A 13754-nucleotide genomic window follows, 5' to 3' on the forward strand; every position below is an offset into this window, starting at 1 on the left:
CGGTCATATTAACGCGGCCGTGTCCGGACGTACCATAAATCCGCAGTTCTGCAAGTTTGCCCAGGCTGAGGACAGCGACGAAGCATACGATAGGCGAAGTCACTGGTGAAAACTCTTGCTACTATAAAACTGGAGTTGGTGAAAGTGAGAGATCTAAGGAGCAATGGTATTTAACATAGCACAAAAAGCCATTGTGTGGAGGTGCATATTTGTTCTGTACATGCTTATTAATACACGGGCGAAATTATAAATCTCGCTTATCTGGCAGTTGTTAACACTGAATGTACCGGGAGTCTCCTAACCACATGGCGCCAGTTTAATGGGATCTTCCTTGGGTGGGTGTTTAGGAAACACCCTGTACGCAAGCAATACAGATAATCAAGCTGCTCCAAATGTAGTTCGGGCTAGTGGTTTCTCTAAAGCCCACACTCTGTTTAATATTCCAATAAATTGGAGTGGAGTTATTGAGCTGGAAAATGATTCCAGAAACCGTTTCGAGCTAAAAATTAGGGTCGGCAAAATGGCGTGTTAGCCTTGCTCTTTTGTAATTGTCGCAACAGTGAAAGGGCGCGCCGGTTCCACCTGATCCATTAAGAGATACATCGGATCCATAGAAAGTGCGCCGCCCTATCTTTCCGCGGCATTCATCATGGTCCGGAAGGCAGCGAAAGATTCGGTAATTACATTTGCGCAAGCGGAATGTAAGCGAGCTATGCAGATCACATTTTAATGCAATTCCATCCATTATCATGGCAGGACCATTAACACCCGCGCTGATGCAATTTGGATTGTATAGAAACAAACGCAATGATATCACTGGTGGTCGGGTTCGTCGCTTCGTCGTCGTCGTCTACATTTGGAAATCCATTATGCATTACTTTGGATAACAAAGGCATCGACCGAATAAAATTATACTTTAATACTTTCAGGGTACACTTTCGATATAATGCTCTTATTTGGGCCTCCACACTCAAGTCTCGTGTGCACCAAGCATTTTCCACGAAGAAAGCAGGACTGAAAAAGAGTTTCTCAACACTGTATAGACAACTTCATAAAGCAATCGATATACCAGTTAGGGCGGGGTTCGACACATTTTTGATTTAACCGATTTTTTAATTTAACGGGAACCAATTGTCCGTCTAACTACGCCATGCCTTAGGTGAAGGGCGAACATATTTTTCTAACTTTGACACGGGAAGTGATAGTTTTCGCGCCTTATTTCGTAACTCGGTTGGTGGCAGTAGCCGGTTGTTGCGAGTCTGCGAATATCGTGCATAAATTGAGTAAGAACGAGTGTTGCACCCGAACTCAGGAGAATATGCCTTTTCGTGCAACTCGTGCCGCGTCGTGGTGACTCCCTTGCCTCGTGCCGCAAAGTCCCGCTCGTCACATAAATATCCACTATTAAACTGAGAGTTTCGATCGTTTTCGAATTTCATCGTAATAATAATAATAATAATAAATAGCTAGGGCTCTAGTCCAAGTTGCACGCATATTGAGCAGAACTACGGGTCTCAATTAGCAAAAAATTATTATTCATTGATATTGCAAGAATGTTCACTCCTGTTCGTTTTTACCGAGTGTCATTAATCTCGATATTCCTCCGCACAAAAAAAATTCTCATCAATTCAGCATTAAAGATAAGAATTTATACAATTTTAATGGTCCGAACTAATAATTAAGTGAAATCAATTCTTCTCCGTAAATGAATAGGCACTTGATACATGCGGTGAAAAATGAGCCCATTAATTAACCGCTGCAATCAACAATCTCGGCTAATAAGAAATACGCTTTTAAAACGCCGTTGACAAAAAGCAAAAGTGTCCCGAGCCTGTGGCACATTAACGTCGGCTTGGAATCTAAGAGAGTGCGATCGGTATCGAACCAGCAACATTGACCAACGTCATTGTTCGAATGTCCGATGGCATTTCGGCCACGTAATTAATGGCACCTCTGTTAACAAACACGATTCTGTGGGAACATTCCTATCTTTCGAATGTGTCAAGATAGGTTTTTGGATAAGTACTTCCAAAACGTATTGTATTTTCGTGGCTATCTTTTTTCAGCTGGACAAAGGATCAACGCATATGTAAGCTGATACTCATTAAGTTTCGTATATTCGGGAAATCTGCTCGCAAGCATTCGTGGCCAAATCGGTCCTTAACGCGTACAGTTCACCGCGTCAAGGTATGCCGTCACTACTCTTGTTTAATGACTGCCATAACTAAAATTGGGCTATTGGAATATTGTATAAAAATAGACAGGATGATAAATTTTGTACGGACATAATGGCATTATAAAAATCGATGACAATTAACGCGTGCGCTCGGCACAACGGATGATGTGGCGAGCGCCATTTCCAGCCGTAATCTCATTTGGAGCGCTGCCGGGGGACGAAATCTAATTAGCGCGGAAAGCTGGTCGGTAATTACTGCGATTAATCAATCCATTCCTATTCCGGTAACAAGTATTTCTACGTTGCTCTGTGAAATCGACTCCATTACATGATTCAAAATTGTTAGCTGGTACCCGTACCTGCTATTTTTTCACACTAATTACCTTTCTTCAGATTCCAACACCATAAAAGTAGATATGAAGGAAAATCAATATGCTCCGCAAAACGTATCTTTACTGGTTCTCATCTATATAATTTATCATCCTTTAATCTCCTCGGAGGACATGAGTCTATTTACAAGTCGCCTTCCTCAACACCTCACCCATCGGAGGGTAGTTCCAGACCAAGAAACACAACTAATATGAAAGCAAAATTCCAGGGTTTCAAAGTTCGGCAAAATATTAGCGCGTTACAAAATCTTTACTTACACACCCGCACATGTGGTAAACCGCGCGCATGGCAGTGTCAAATATCCACACGAATTTTGACAATGGCACATAGTACTTCGATTCGCGTGCGACAAAGTTCTTGATATACGCGGTAAAGAGCTACTTTCAGTCCGCAAATGCGTGCGATAAAGCCACTTCAGCTTGCTCAATTGATTACTATATGTAGTAGGTGTCGGGACAATATTTGCCTTAGATTCGATCCTTTTTTATGCAAAACGGCTTTGACTCTCGCCGTCTAATTATCGCTTCGCTACTTGGGTTCGGTATTATAGGAACCCTTCAGCCACGGTCAGCTATTATTAAATTTGCAACAGAACACAGAATGCTGGTCCACGTGTCTGCATCACCCTGGAATACTCGGCGAAAGACGCGTGTCTGTGTGAAAACCCCCATTCACATGAGTGGGACGGACAGACGTTCGGGACAGGGACCATAGACGAGTGTCGTACACAGGGCAATTTCCCAGGAGGGATCAAATGCCGGAAACGAAATAATAATTGTATCTTGTACATACCAGTTATTAACTTGAAGTATTGTAAGCCCCGTATCCTGCGCCAGTTGCTTTTTCTGATCTTCCGAAGGGTAGGGATGCTGAAACAAAAAAATGCACATTTAAACGTTTCATAATGCATGAAATGCATGCGTGAACTAACTGAGAGCGTTTTCAGAAAACACCCTGTTAAACGTTCCATCAGGATAATATCGGTCTACTAAAAGGGGATGTTCGGATACGGTCAGTGTTTTCTATATTTCTCCAAATAGCTAAAAAAACTTCGCTTTCCGGTTACGAGGTTTCATTTCCGCCCTGACTGCATCATAGGCTATATTTTTTGACAGAGATATCCGATTTTATCCACGGGGGAGATTCGATAGTGACATGTGTCTTACTTAGGAATTGGGGGAATTTTAGGTGAAATTTTCATCCTTTTCTCATTATTCTGAAACTTTCTCGTGCGTATCAACTTGTCCCCTAATAAAAATGTTTTATGCGGAAGTAAAATTATTCAAATCAGTGTTTCTGGAAAGGTGACTTACGGGAAACACAAATACAACAACGTGACTCCGGTGAGATAAACAATGTAAGAGTTTTATGGGCCAATCCATATTAAAATATTTTTACGACCGATCGGATTGGGTTGTAAATCGCTGCATGTGATATGTGTACCCCGGGGGTGCATTGAAATCAACCGTCTTAGATGCGCGCGGAAGCTCCCTCTTCAATTTTCTACCCGTTTCACATTTTAGATGTAGATACGCAAATAATAGCAGGAAGGCAGTGTATGTGTGTGGAGAACAGAGGCCGTTTTGGATTCCCAGCATAACCGTAAAAATCACTATGCATTGCCATCCCGGAAAACAGAGCTGGGGTCTTTTCCAGACATAGGCGGTCCGACGGAAGGCACATAAGGGTTATGCTGCCCCTGAGAGATACTGAAGATGGGGTTATCGGTCTCAGTTGGGCTCTTGAAAGGTGTGGCGGGAAACAAATGGATCTTGCTCGCTGTTTTTCACGCAATAACGACCGCAGATTTCGGTTTTGCTACTAATGGCACTGCAGTCGAATATCCCTCAGCTTGGCACATTCTTAACGCAGAATCACATATAAATCTCCTGTTAACCGGAGTTCCTTTCAGCGAATTCAATTCAATGGTAAATTATGGACGATAAGTAATTATTGTAAATCTTTTTAATAAAACAAGCTTTTGTTGCTTTGCCGTTTACTGATACATTTTAGCAACTCGACGTTCGGAAAACTAGAAGTCGTGGCGAAATGAAACGTTCGCGATACCCCGAGAACTTTTGCAAGTATTGGTTCGCCTTCTAGAAAATACTCTCCCCTGTAGCCTTTCTCTCTTCTAAAACCGTCGTCGTCTAACTGTAATGGAAAAGTAAAATTGTAAACAAAGATTAGAGAAGTTCGTTGGTCAACTGAGTGTGAAAACGCAAACATTGCAATACCTGGAAAAACTGACAAACAGCGAGCTGAGATATCATCAGGCATACCAAGGTAATGCCGGTCGGTCATATGCACCGTAATAAATTTTTCAAATTCAAGGTTGGTTTAATACTACAGTAAACCGCCACTTTACAATAGAACGGAACAAATGATAATTGCTACGTATTAGATGCCATTCAATCATCAAGTATCAATCAATAAGTTTTGAGTTGAAATACGATTTAAATTGTTATGAAGTTCAGTAACAATATAATTTAGCGGTGGTGGAAATTGAGTTAGTTGCGTGTTGCTGACTTTAAATTCATCATAACTAGCGTTACTACCTGAAGTAGTATTGATGGAAATTTTAAACCAGCTCGAACTTCGAAAATGATATACGGTTTTGTTACGTAGAATTAGCATCATCCAGAGTATTTTGTGAAATTTGTGAAATCTTTTGTTTGTTTCAATTCATATTTCTTCAATTTCCAGCCAGTGTCCACGCAGGTCAGCTCAGCGAACTTCGAAATAGTCGAACGTTCGTGCCAAGTTACTTCGGGTATCTCATGCATGGGTGAGAGGTATCACTACGTGTTTCCTGAAATTCTATCTTGTGCGACTTGAAGCATTCTTACCTCAAGGTTTCCTTGACATTTCCAACAAGTTTCACTCCATAATATTTAAAAAGCACTTTTCTAAAAACTGTCTCCCTCCGACACGACAAGATTTTCTGAATTTATCGAGACCGAAGTTAATCAAACTTTCACTCAGAATCTCCTTCGAACCACCAAATTATCTTGGTCCGAACGTGTTGCGGTTCACATGGATAAACCTTCAATGCAAACCATTTTCATAATTGAAAGGCTCAAAGAGTCTTTGAGTGAATCCATCCCATTCCATATCTTTAAATATTCTTTGCCCTTTATCTATTCGTAGCATGCATGCAAAATTACTCCCGGTCGCCCCGCTTCTGATCAGTATTCGGATCACCTTTTTGTGTTTGTCCATCCGGGGCAGTAGAAACGTATAGTCGGTGTGATATAAGGCGGACGAAATATCCCAAAGGATATTCCGCTAAGAACTATCCAAGTGTGGCCCGTCCACCTGTCAGGAAGCATTAAAAGATGGAAGTTGCAACGAAAAGCGCAACCTTCGTGCCGAGGTAGGCACTAAATCGCCACTCTCAGGGGATCCGCTCTTGACCACATGCTTCTTAATATTTGATGTTTCCCCACTTTGAATTCGAGTCATGACTAAAAACTATCTATTCGACAATGCATGAATATTTAAACGCAGCATTCGAGCACACTCATTCGAGCAAGGGTATCAGTTCTCTGATCCCGGCTTACTTGCACGACTCATTAAATTCTGTGTGCTAATCCCGATACCGGATATTGCGAGGGATATGAGACTCCCTTTACGCTTTTTCCCGTACTGTTTTCAACAATTTCGCCATTAGTCGTTCTTGATGACAAAACGTTCCATTGCGATTGCTATTAACGCATGGATAGAAAGGGCATAAATAAAACCTTCAGTACCTAAGTTTGTAAATGTATTTTCTAAAGCTACAAGAAGTTGTGCTGATTGGTGAAACTGAAGAAAATTAAAATGGAAAAAAAATTCACTGTAAGGTAGGGATACTCATTGAGGAATTTTCCGGTATGAAAACGGCACCATCACTAAAAAGCGATCTACGGCACTTTTGATAAATTAAACCCCATTTCTCTGCAATTTAATTACTTTCAGAAAAGCTTATCTTACCGTCAAATGTTGAAAAAGCCATGCCCGAAGGATATTCGTGGCAACTTTTGGAAATATCCCTCTCTTTTTTTGATTTTTCTTTCCATTTGTATCATCATCCTCCTCGCCTGTGCCTTCTCCGCTCCCGATACTCGCATTACTGGCGTCACCTAAAACAAACAAACTGATTTCAGTTTTTTCAGTAAAAAATTTGCATCCAAATTTTGGCGTCGCCAAATCAATGCTTTGATCAAGCATAATAAAGATTTTACACGTATAATTGACCCACGAAATTGGATTTTTTACTTTTACACTTTAATTACTTTCATGCTTCACCCTCCTTGTTCAGGCAGAGGCGAGGGGAAAGGGGGAAGTTCTAATGTCTACCTTAATTTAATTAAACATTAATGCCTTTTTTTTATTAAAAATTATATTCGATCCTGGCCGCTTTAAATTAGGGTTTGAATACTATACAGATTACCTGAGCAAAGCCGCAGTTCCACGAATGAGTTGGACATAAAGGACTTTAATCGCAACCTTCCAGATGTCTTAAAACAAGAAGGATTCGGGGATGCTGGGAATCAAGAGGTTTACGAATAACAAGGTTCTTGGATTTCTTTTCCAGAAATCACATGACGGCAGTGGTGTCAATGTAGACTTCAAAGGAAACGTTGAAGTACTTGATGAACTTATGGCTATTCAATGGCCAGACCACTGAAATTTTAAAGGCAAAAAAGAAACGTGTCAACATGCGTATGAACTCATAAATTCAAAATCAAATTCAAACACTCACAAGAGTATCACTGAGATGTTAACAATCGGCGAAGTTCTGCTTAGAGTTTGATACACCTCTTTGAGACATCGACCGAGGACCTATCCATAATTTGAAGACGAGAATCACTTACGTTCCGGTCTTATCACTTGAGAAAATAAAAACAAGAACTGCGTATCTTTTTGTGAATTAAATATTTCCCAAATATTCCACGTCCTCTACTGATCCCTTGTACTATTCCTATTTTACTTGCGGGTGATGATGGATTCGTCGCTACACTGAACACAATATCAGGATAATCCAGGCCAAATGGTGGGTGCATACTGATTATTTTTTCCTTCGTCCCTAATAGGAGATTTAATTTAATGCCCTGAATATTTTACCATAGATTACTCGAAGTTAACTTAATAAATGTCCATTATCTTATTTCACACTTGCATGTGAACATCGGCATTATTAACTAATGCAAATCCGTTAGGAAGGTCAGATTTTAGGTTGGACTTATGGGATTTAGAAGAAAACGTTTTTATCCATGGTGAGGGAAATGGCGGTGTAAAGCAAAGTAACTTGTTTAAAAAATATGCTAATAATTTTTTCCTCAGGACATTGTCATGTAATGGCGCTTTTTCTTATGATTATTTAACGGACATCAACAATCGAGGGATAACCTGCGGATTCTCCAGACTTAAACCAACTTAAACCTCCTGCATGTCGCTCCTTTGAATGATATTTTAAACTGGATGAATGTGAAGAAAGATAAGATGCTACAGCACGGCCTGTGCGCATTCCCGACTTAACACCTGATGATTTTGTACATTTTCTCTAGGAGAGAAACTGTGGAAGAATTCACAGTATTTACTAATATATAAAGTTAGATGTGTGTGTTATTATATAAAAATTATAATTCCAAAACTGCCTTTGCCAATTAAAATTCGTAAAAGCAGTTTTCGAATTGGCAAATGTTCTTAGAAATAGAAATTCCATGGATAGCTGTTTCGGCCAAGGCTCTGCTAAGGTGTTGGACCAATTTCATAATCCAGATATGTTTCGATAATGGTTATATGTAACGAAAAAGGGGGTCTTTGTGTGGTATCCTAATTCAACCCGTTTGATTTATGTGTATTTATGACCTGCGCGGAAACGTGCGCATTTTGCCGATGGAAAGAACCTCCGTGGGGTTATCCGAAATTAATGAGTAACACGTTTCCAATCAATTCCAAGCTGTCCGAAAAACATGGGCTTTCTCGATTTCGAAAGATTTCCGAAGAAAGTTAAGGTTTCTCGGCATGACCTGGCATGCCGGTGTAAAATTTCCTAATTTGTTTTCAGTGGATTTAGCTGGCATTATTGTTCTACGAGAAATCACTTAATCTATCGAGACACTTCAGGTAATCTAAAGAATATTTTACCTAAAATAGCAGTGCGAGGAAGCCAGGCCCGATTAGGGGCCTCCCTGTATATAAAAGAGGGCTAGATATAAATTGTGTTGAACGATTAAATCTAACTCCACCCCCTTCGCATAATCTTTTCAGAAAACAATGCAATCAATAAGCTAATTACGCAGCGCAATTTTTGCGGGTGCCAGAATGGCCCTTGATGCAAACTTAGCGTTGTATGTGCGGAGAATATGGGAGGGTGCGCTTTGAGAGGGATTTAATGACTCACACGCAAACTGAAAGGGGAAAAAATCAGATTAGGGTGCGACCTACAACTTCACCATCGACTACTATTTTTGTTTGTTGAATGCCGACGAATTGTAGTCATTACCAGATACACAAACACATGCGGTTTCGGAAGAGAGAAAGACTTTGATGGTTCACCCTTTCTTTGTGGAAGTTTTATTCCTGGACGCTCTCGTTCGTGCCTGCTTGTAATTTGTTTGCAGAGCCTTAAAATGAATTACATTTAAACTTGGTATATTTTTGCTCAGATTGTTGAGACGATAAGGTAATGATTTAGTAATAAAGCGCGTCAATATCTTAACTCTTACGTATGTATAAGGGCGTATTTCGTCCACTGCGACTGGTAATTACTACATTGGTGGAAAAGCCCAAAACGTTCATGATCTGGTTTGAACGGGTGAAGTAAGAGATGCGTCTTCCGCTGGTTGCAGAAGACCTGAACGTATATTTATATTGCTCTCTTTGTAATCCCCACCTAAAGTTTGTTCATTTTATTGGCCACTTAAAACCGCTGTTCTTTTCTTTATATTCCTAGTAGTTAATTAATTCCATATCTGAGGGATTATTATTCGGGCGTGTAAAATTTGAAATGATATTTCATGGCGCAGTAAACTGTTGGAGAACGGCCACAAATTAGTTTGGTAATATTTTCGTGGATCCTATTAAAAGAAATAATGATGATCGGTGGTCGATTCCTTCGTAACGATTTAAAGGGTTTTCTTTGGCCGAAGCGGCAAAGTCGTAGGTTCGTTAAGATAATTACGCGGAACGAGGAGCACAATGCACGGTAAAATCCCGAGGAGAGACAGTCCAGAATGTTGCTTGAAGATAACGTTTGATTAATCGTTTTGAGCGTCTGTTGCTGGATCATCTGACTGGTTTTTGGCGATTTAAATTTGGATAACGATGGGTCATGGAATCCTCTATCGTGATATACATACTTTTCAGCGACGATGAGGCGTTTTGATAAACGCACCGAACGCGAAAGGAATATTATTAGCCGGAATCAAACTCAGTGCATCCGAAGTGCATTTGGGAGCTACTATAGCCCTAGAATTACAAAACAGGGCAAAAAAGTTCAATCGCGTTTCACTCATAGAACACACCACTAATCCCACTCAAAATCGGTTTAAACCAACGATTGAGTTTAAATTAAAAACCTCTCAAATCAAAGGGTTCAAATAGTAGCTCGATGTGACACGCAACTTTTGCGCAAATCGACAATATTTGTTTAACAATTCCTAAATATCAACTCAAAGATTTGATGTTAAAAAGTACCAGGGATGTTAATTATCTGCACAAGACTAAACCATCGAATACTAAACCATGAGTGTTTCGCCATCACTTATAGGCCACGACAACTCTCCACCTAGCCACCTACCGAATTTTATCGATTACAACAATATAAGAGGTCAAATTGACTTGCGGTTTGATTATATGACGTTAAATTTGTTAAAACTCAAAAATTATCTCAATGACATTCAAGAAATTTTAAGATCTCCTAAGGGTACACAGATCTATTGAAGAGAAGGAACAGATGCTCTTCAGATACCTACAGACTAAAGACGCATAACTAACGCTGCTTTTGAATTTAATGTTTTGGAAAAATATTTTGCAGCAGTAAGTTCAGATGAATCGCTTGGGCGACCTCCAAAAATCCATAATATCGCATTTTGATTTGATGTGCAAATACGTATTCGAACCTCGAGACTTTTCGATTTATGTACGTGAATCATTGATCACAAAAATTTTGATTTGTGAGTGATTTTCAAACAAAAATTAGGCATTCACCGCAGAGCAGCAAGCTTTATTAAATAGCTTCGATCTATAAGACCTGAGACACCTCTATCGCTCTCTAGTATAATAAGGCATAACGACACCTTCACAAATGCCAATTTTTAAATCTAAACTATTGAAACTCTGCCAAGTCAATACGTGCTGTTGATGTCATTAGATTATATTTTCAAATATTTTATGGATTCATCGTAACAAACAAAAATAGGGATAGGAAGGAAGAAACAAATTGGAAGGTAAAAATTGATAAATGAAAGTGCAGTCGGAGAATTCCACAAATGAAAGCGAAAAAAAAATAAAATTTGAGAAATTTGATCTGGAAATCAATGCGAATCGTCTTGAAGAAAGGAATATACGTAAGTTTGTTCTACACTTAATATTTAGAGGGAGAGGTGGGCAGAGGCAGAGTGAAGCGAACATGTTGTTTATGAGCCGATACACGACAAATCGACGTTTTTCAAAGAACAGTTTATAAGTGTTGAAAGAAACGCAATTCTACAGAATACAGGACGAACGATCGATCACCTTCTCTTAGAGTGAAGGACACTATAATTATTAAGTGCAGAAAACTGATTGAATTTTGCCTGGTCATCCCAGTTCAATAGAGGACTAAGTAAATGTGGGGACAAGGTCTCTACAGTCGACTGAAATTCTTCTCTATTTAATAAGTTGCATATTGTTACACTAAATACCAGAGCAGATATTATATATTAATAGTATGCTATAGCCTTGACCACGTCTCACGAAAAAAAATCTGGAGGTATCCAATATCTCGCATTTTTTATGAGTACAATAAATATATTGTTAATGCTAATAGATCTAGTTTTTTTTCAGTCCAATGTTTTACCTTAATATGCACAAAAAAGTGTTATTAGGAATGTCAAAACACCTTAAAAGTCATGGTGCACGTACGATTTCTAACTTATGAAACATTAACAGGATGTTCTGATATAAATCATTTCATCATCATCATCATCATCATCATCATCATCAGAGTGTATAAGCGAAAAATTTCTACGATTGCGAAAAATAGAAAACTCTTCATGGTTTAGTTACAATTCGAAAATTATTGCAGGTAATTATTGAGATAAAATATCCACAAATAGGTCACAAAGCATAAGATCGGGTTTCAAACGCGCAGATTATGTTGGGATTATTAGATAATTGCTCCTATGATTAGAGTGAGATAAGTGCACATTCATCATATGCATTAATTTGCAATGTTATTAAATCATCGCGTTCATTTTCCTCGTAACGTTAGTTGTTCTTTTTCCCCGCATTTCGTACGTTCCAAATCACTATCACAAGAACGCTTCTGATAGCTTGTAAGCCCTGCAGAAATAGACCTATTTAAAATAAATATAAATACACCTAGAAATATACACATGATGGCTTGCATTTGAGGTCAGAACTATTAATATTTCAGTCATTATTGGACTTACGGATCCATTTTGGATTGGCACATTTATTGATTTTGCAGTGCTAATTTTAAGACCAGTGATAATTAAAAATAGACAATATTTTTTGATAGTGGGTTTTTATTGCATTAGGATCGGCCCTGCCAGGTGAGGAACAGCCGGAGTTATTGACGTGGATAAGTAATTCGCACGCAAAAAATGTATAAAAGATGCTGAAAATGTTCCATCTTGGTGTTGCCTCCCACTTTTCGGAGTTACGCAATAAATAAGCATGAATACGAAGTATTTAGTTGAAACTGAACAGTCGAGAGAGTTGAAAACCGCACTTTTATCCTCCTTGACCAATGAGAGAATTCATAAAATATGTATGCACCATCCAGACGTATTCCATTCATTTAAAGTTTTCAATTAGTATTATTAATACCCTATTATTGTGGGATATAAAATTTATCCTGTCTTGTAAAGGGTAAAAATTACAGGCCACATAAATATGCGGTTTTCTTTTTTTATACTTTCATCTTTTTCTACTTGATATGTGCACCATAAGTATTATTTGTTGCGGCAGTTTAGCGAGGGGCAGACTTCCACGCAACCTTCTATATATCGCCGATTATAAGCATTACGTTTTTTTACAAATTATTGTAATTTATGTAAATATGATAATAACGTAGGTACATTTATAGCCTTGAAAACAGACGGGAAATTTTCACGTTTCTAGTCACGGAGCGAAATGGGTTTACCTCGGAGACGGTACGGCGTGGAGACGAACATAATTGAATTGCCGTGTCAAAAGTGCAACATTCGGTACGAATCTCCCAGAAATGACGCTTTAAATGTATTTCCATTACAAAAATAGACGTGGAAGGAGATTTTGCACTTGTTCCAACATGATGGTCACGAGTTATTTCAGTAAACAATAGGTGTCAGGTCGCCAGCACTTCGATAGCAACTGATAATGTGAAGAATGGCGTTTCATTGTCTGATAACGAGAGGAAAACCAAGTTCCAAGTGAATTCATGAGCATTCAGCAGCTTAAATTTCGAACCTATAAAGCGTCAGTGTCGTGGTCAAAACTATTTCCTGCAACAAAGCAGTATGCGACTGTGCCCTGCCCGAAGTCCTGTAGAAGTATGAGGAAAAATATAGCAACTCATGCGGCTGAAAAGGCGGAGTACGCAACGTACAGATGAACAGGATACTCAAAAGAGTTAGAGTTCGGAATTTTCCCAGCCATAACAAAGTCTTGCGTTGAAATCCCATACTTCATTATTGACGAGGAAGTTAAAAAAGCTCAGATTTTCGAGGCTTGAATTAAACGTCAAGGCGTACGTGGGAACAGGACCTGTTATCGGAGCAGGGAGAGAGTGGGATAAGAGGACTGAAAGATTCAAATGAGAAGGAGGTAGGCAGGGAAATTGCTTAATCAGGCAAATTAGAAGAGTGTGGATCAGGCCATTTTCCTAACCAGGTAGTTTAACCCAGATTGGATGTGGACCCTAAATCTTAGAAGCGGTCAGATGTTTAGGGCTTGAATTGCTATTAATGCTAGGGATGTGACGCGGCAACGC

The 13754-nt window shown here is 39.2% G+C and overlaps 1 protein-coding gene across 4 annotated transcripts in view; it reads right to left on the reverse strand.

Moving 5' to 3' along the window:
• The window catches only part of hth (homothorax), a 161293-nt gene that overhangs the window by 23282 nt on the left and 124257 nt on the right, over positions 1 to 13754 (reverse strand). For all 4 annotated transcript variants that reach the window (XM_066299818.1, XM_066299819.1, XM_066299816.1 and 1 more), the window contains 2 exons: positions 6542 to 6690; positions 3359 to 3435 (listed from right to left, as the gene is read on the reverse strand). In XM_066299818.1, coding sequence (XP_066155915.1) covers positions 3359 to 3435; positions 6542 to 6690 — 226 coding nt within the window. The remainder of the gene's footprint in view (positions 1 to 3358; positions 3436 to 6541; positions 6691 to 13754) is intronic.

Source organism: Euwallacea fornicatus, chromosome 34 (genome assembly GCF_040115645.1).
Source record: "Euwallacea fornicatus isolate EFF26 chromosome 34, ASM4011564v1, whole genome shotgun sequence".
In the NCBI taxonomy this organism is placed as follows: Eukaryota; Metazoa; Arthropoda; class Insecta; order Coleoptera; family Curculionidae; genus Euwallacea; species Euwallacea fornicatus.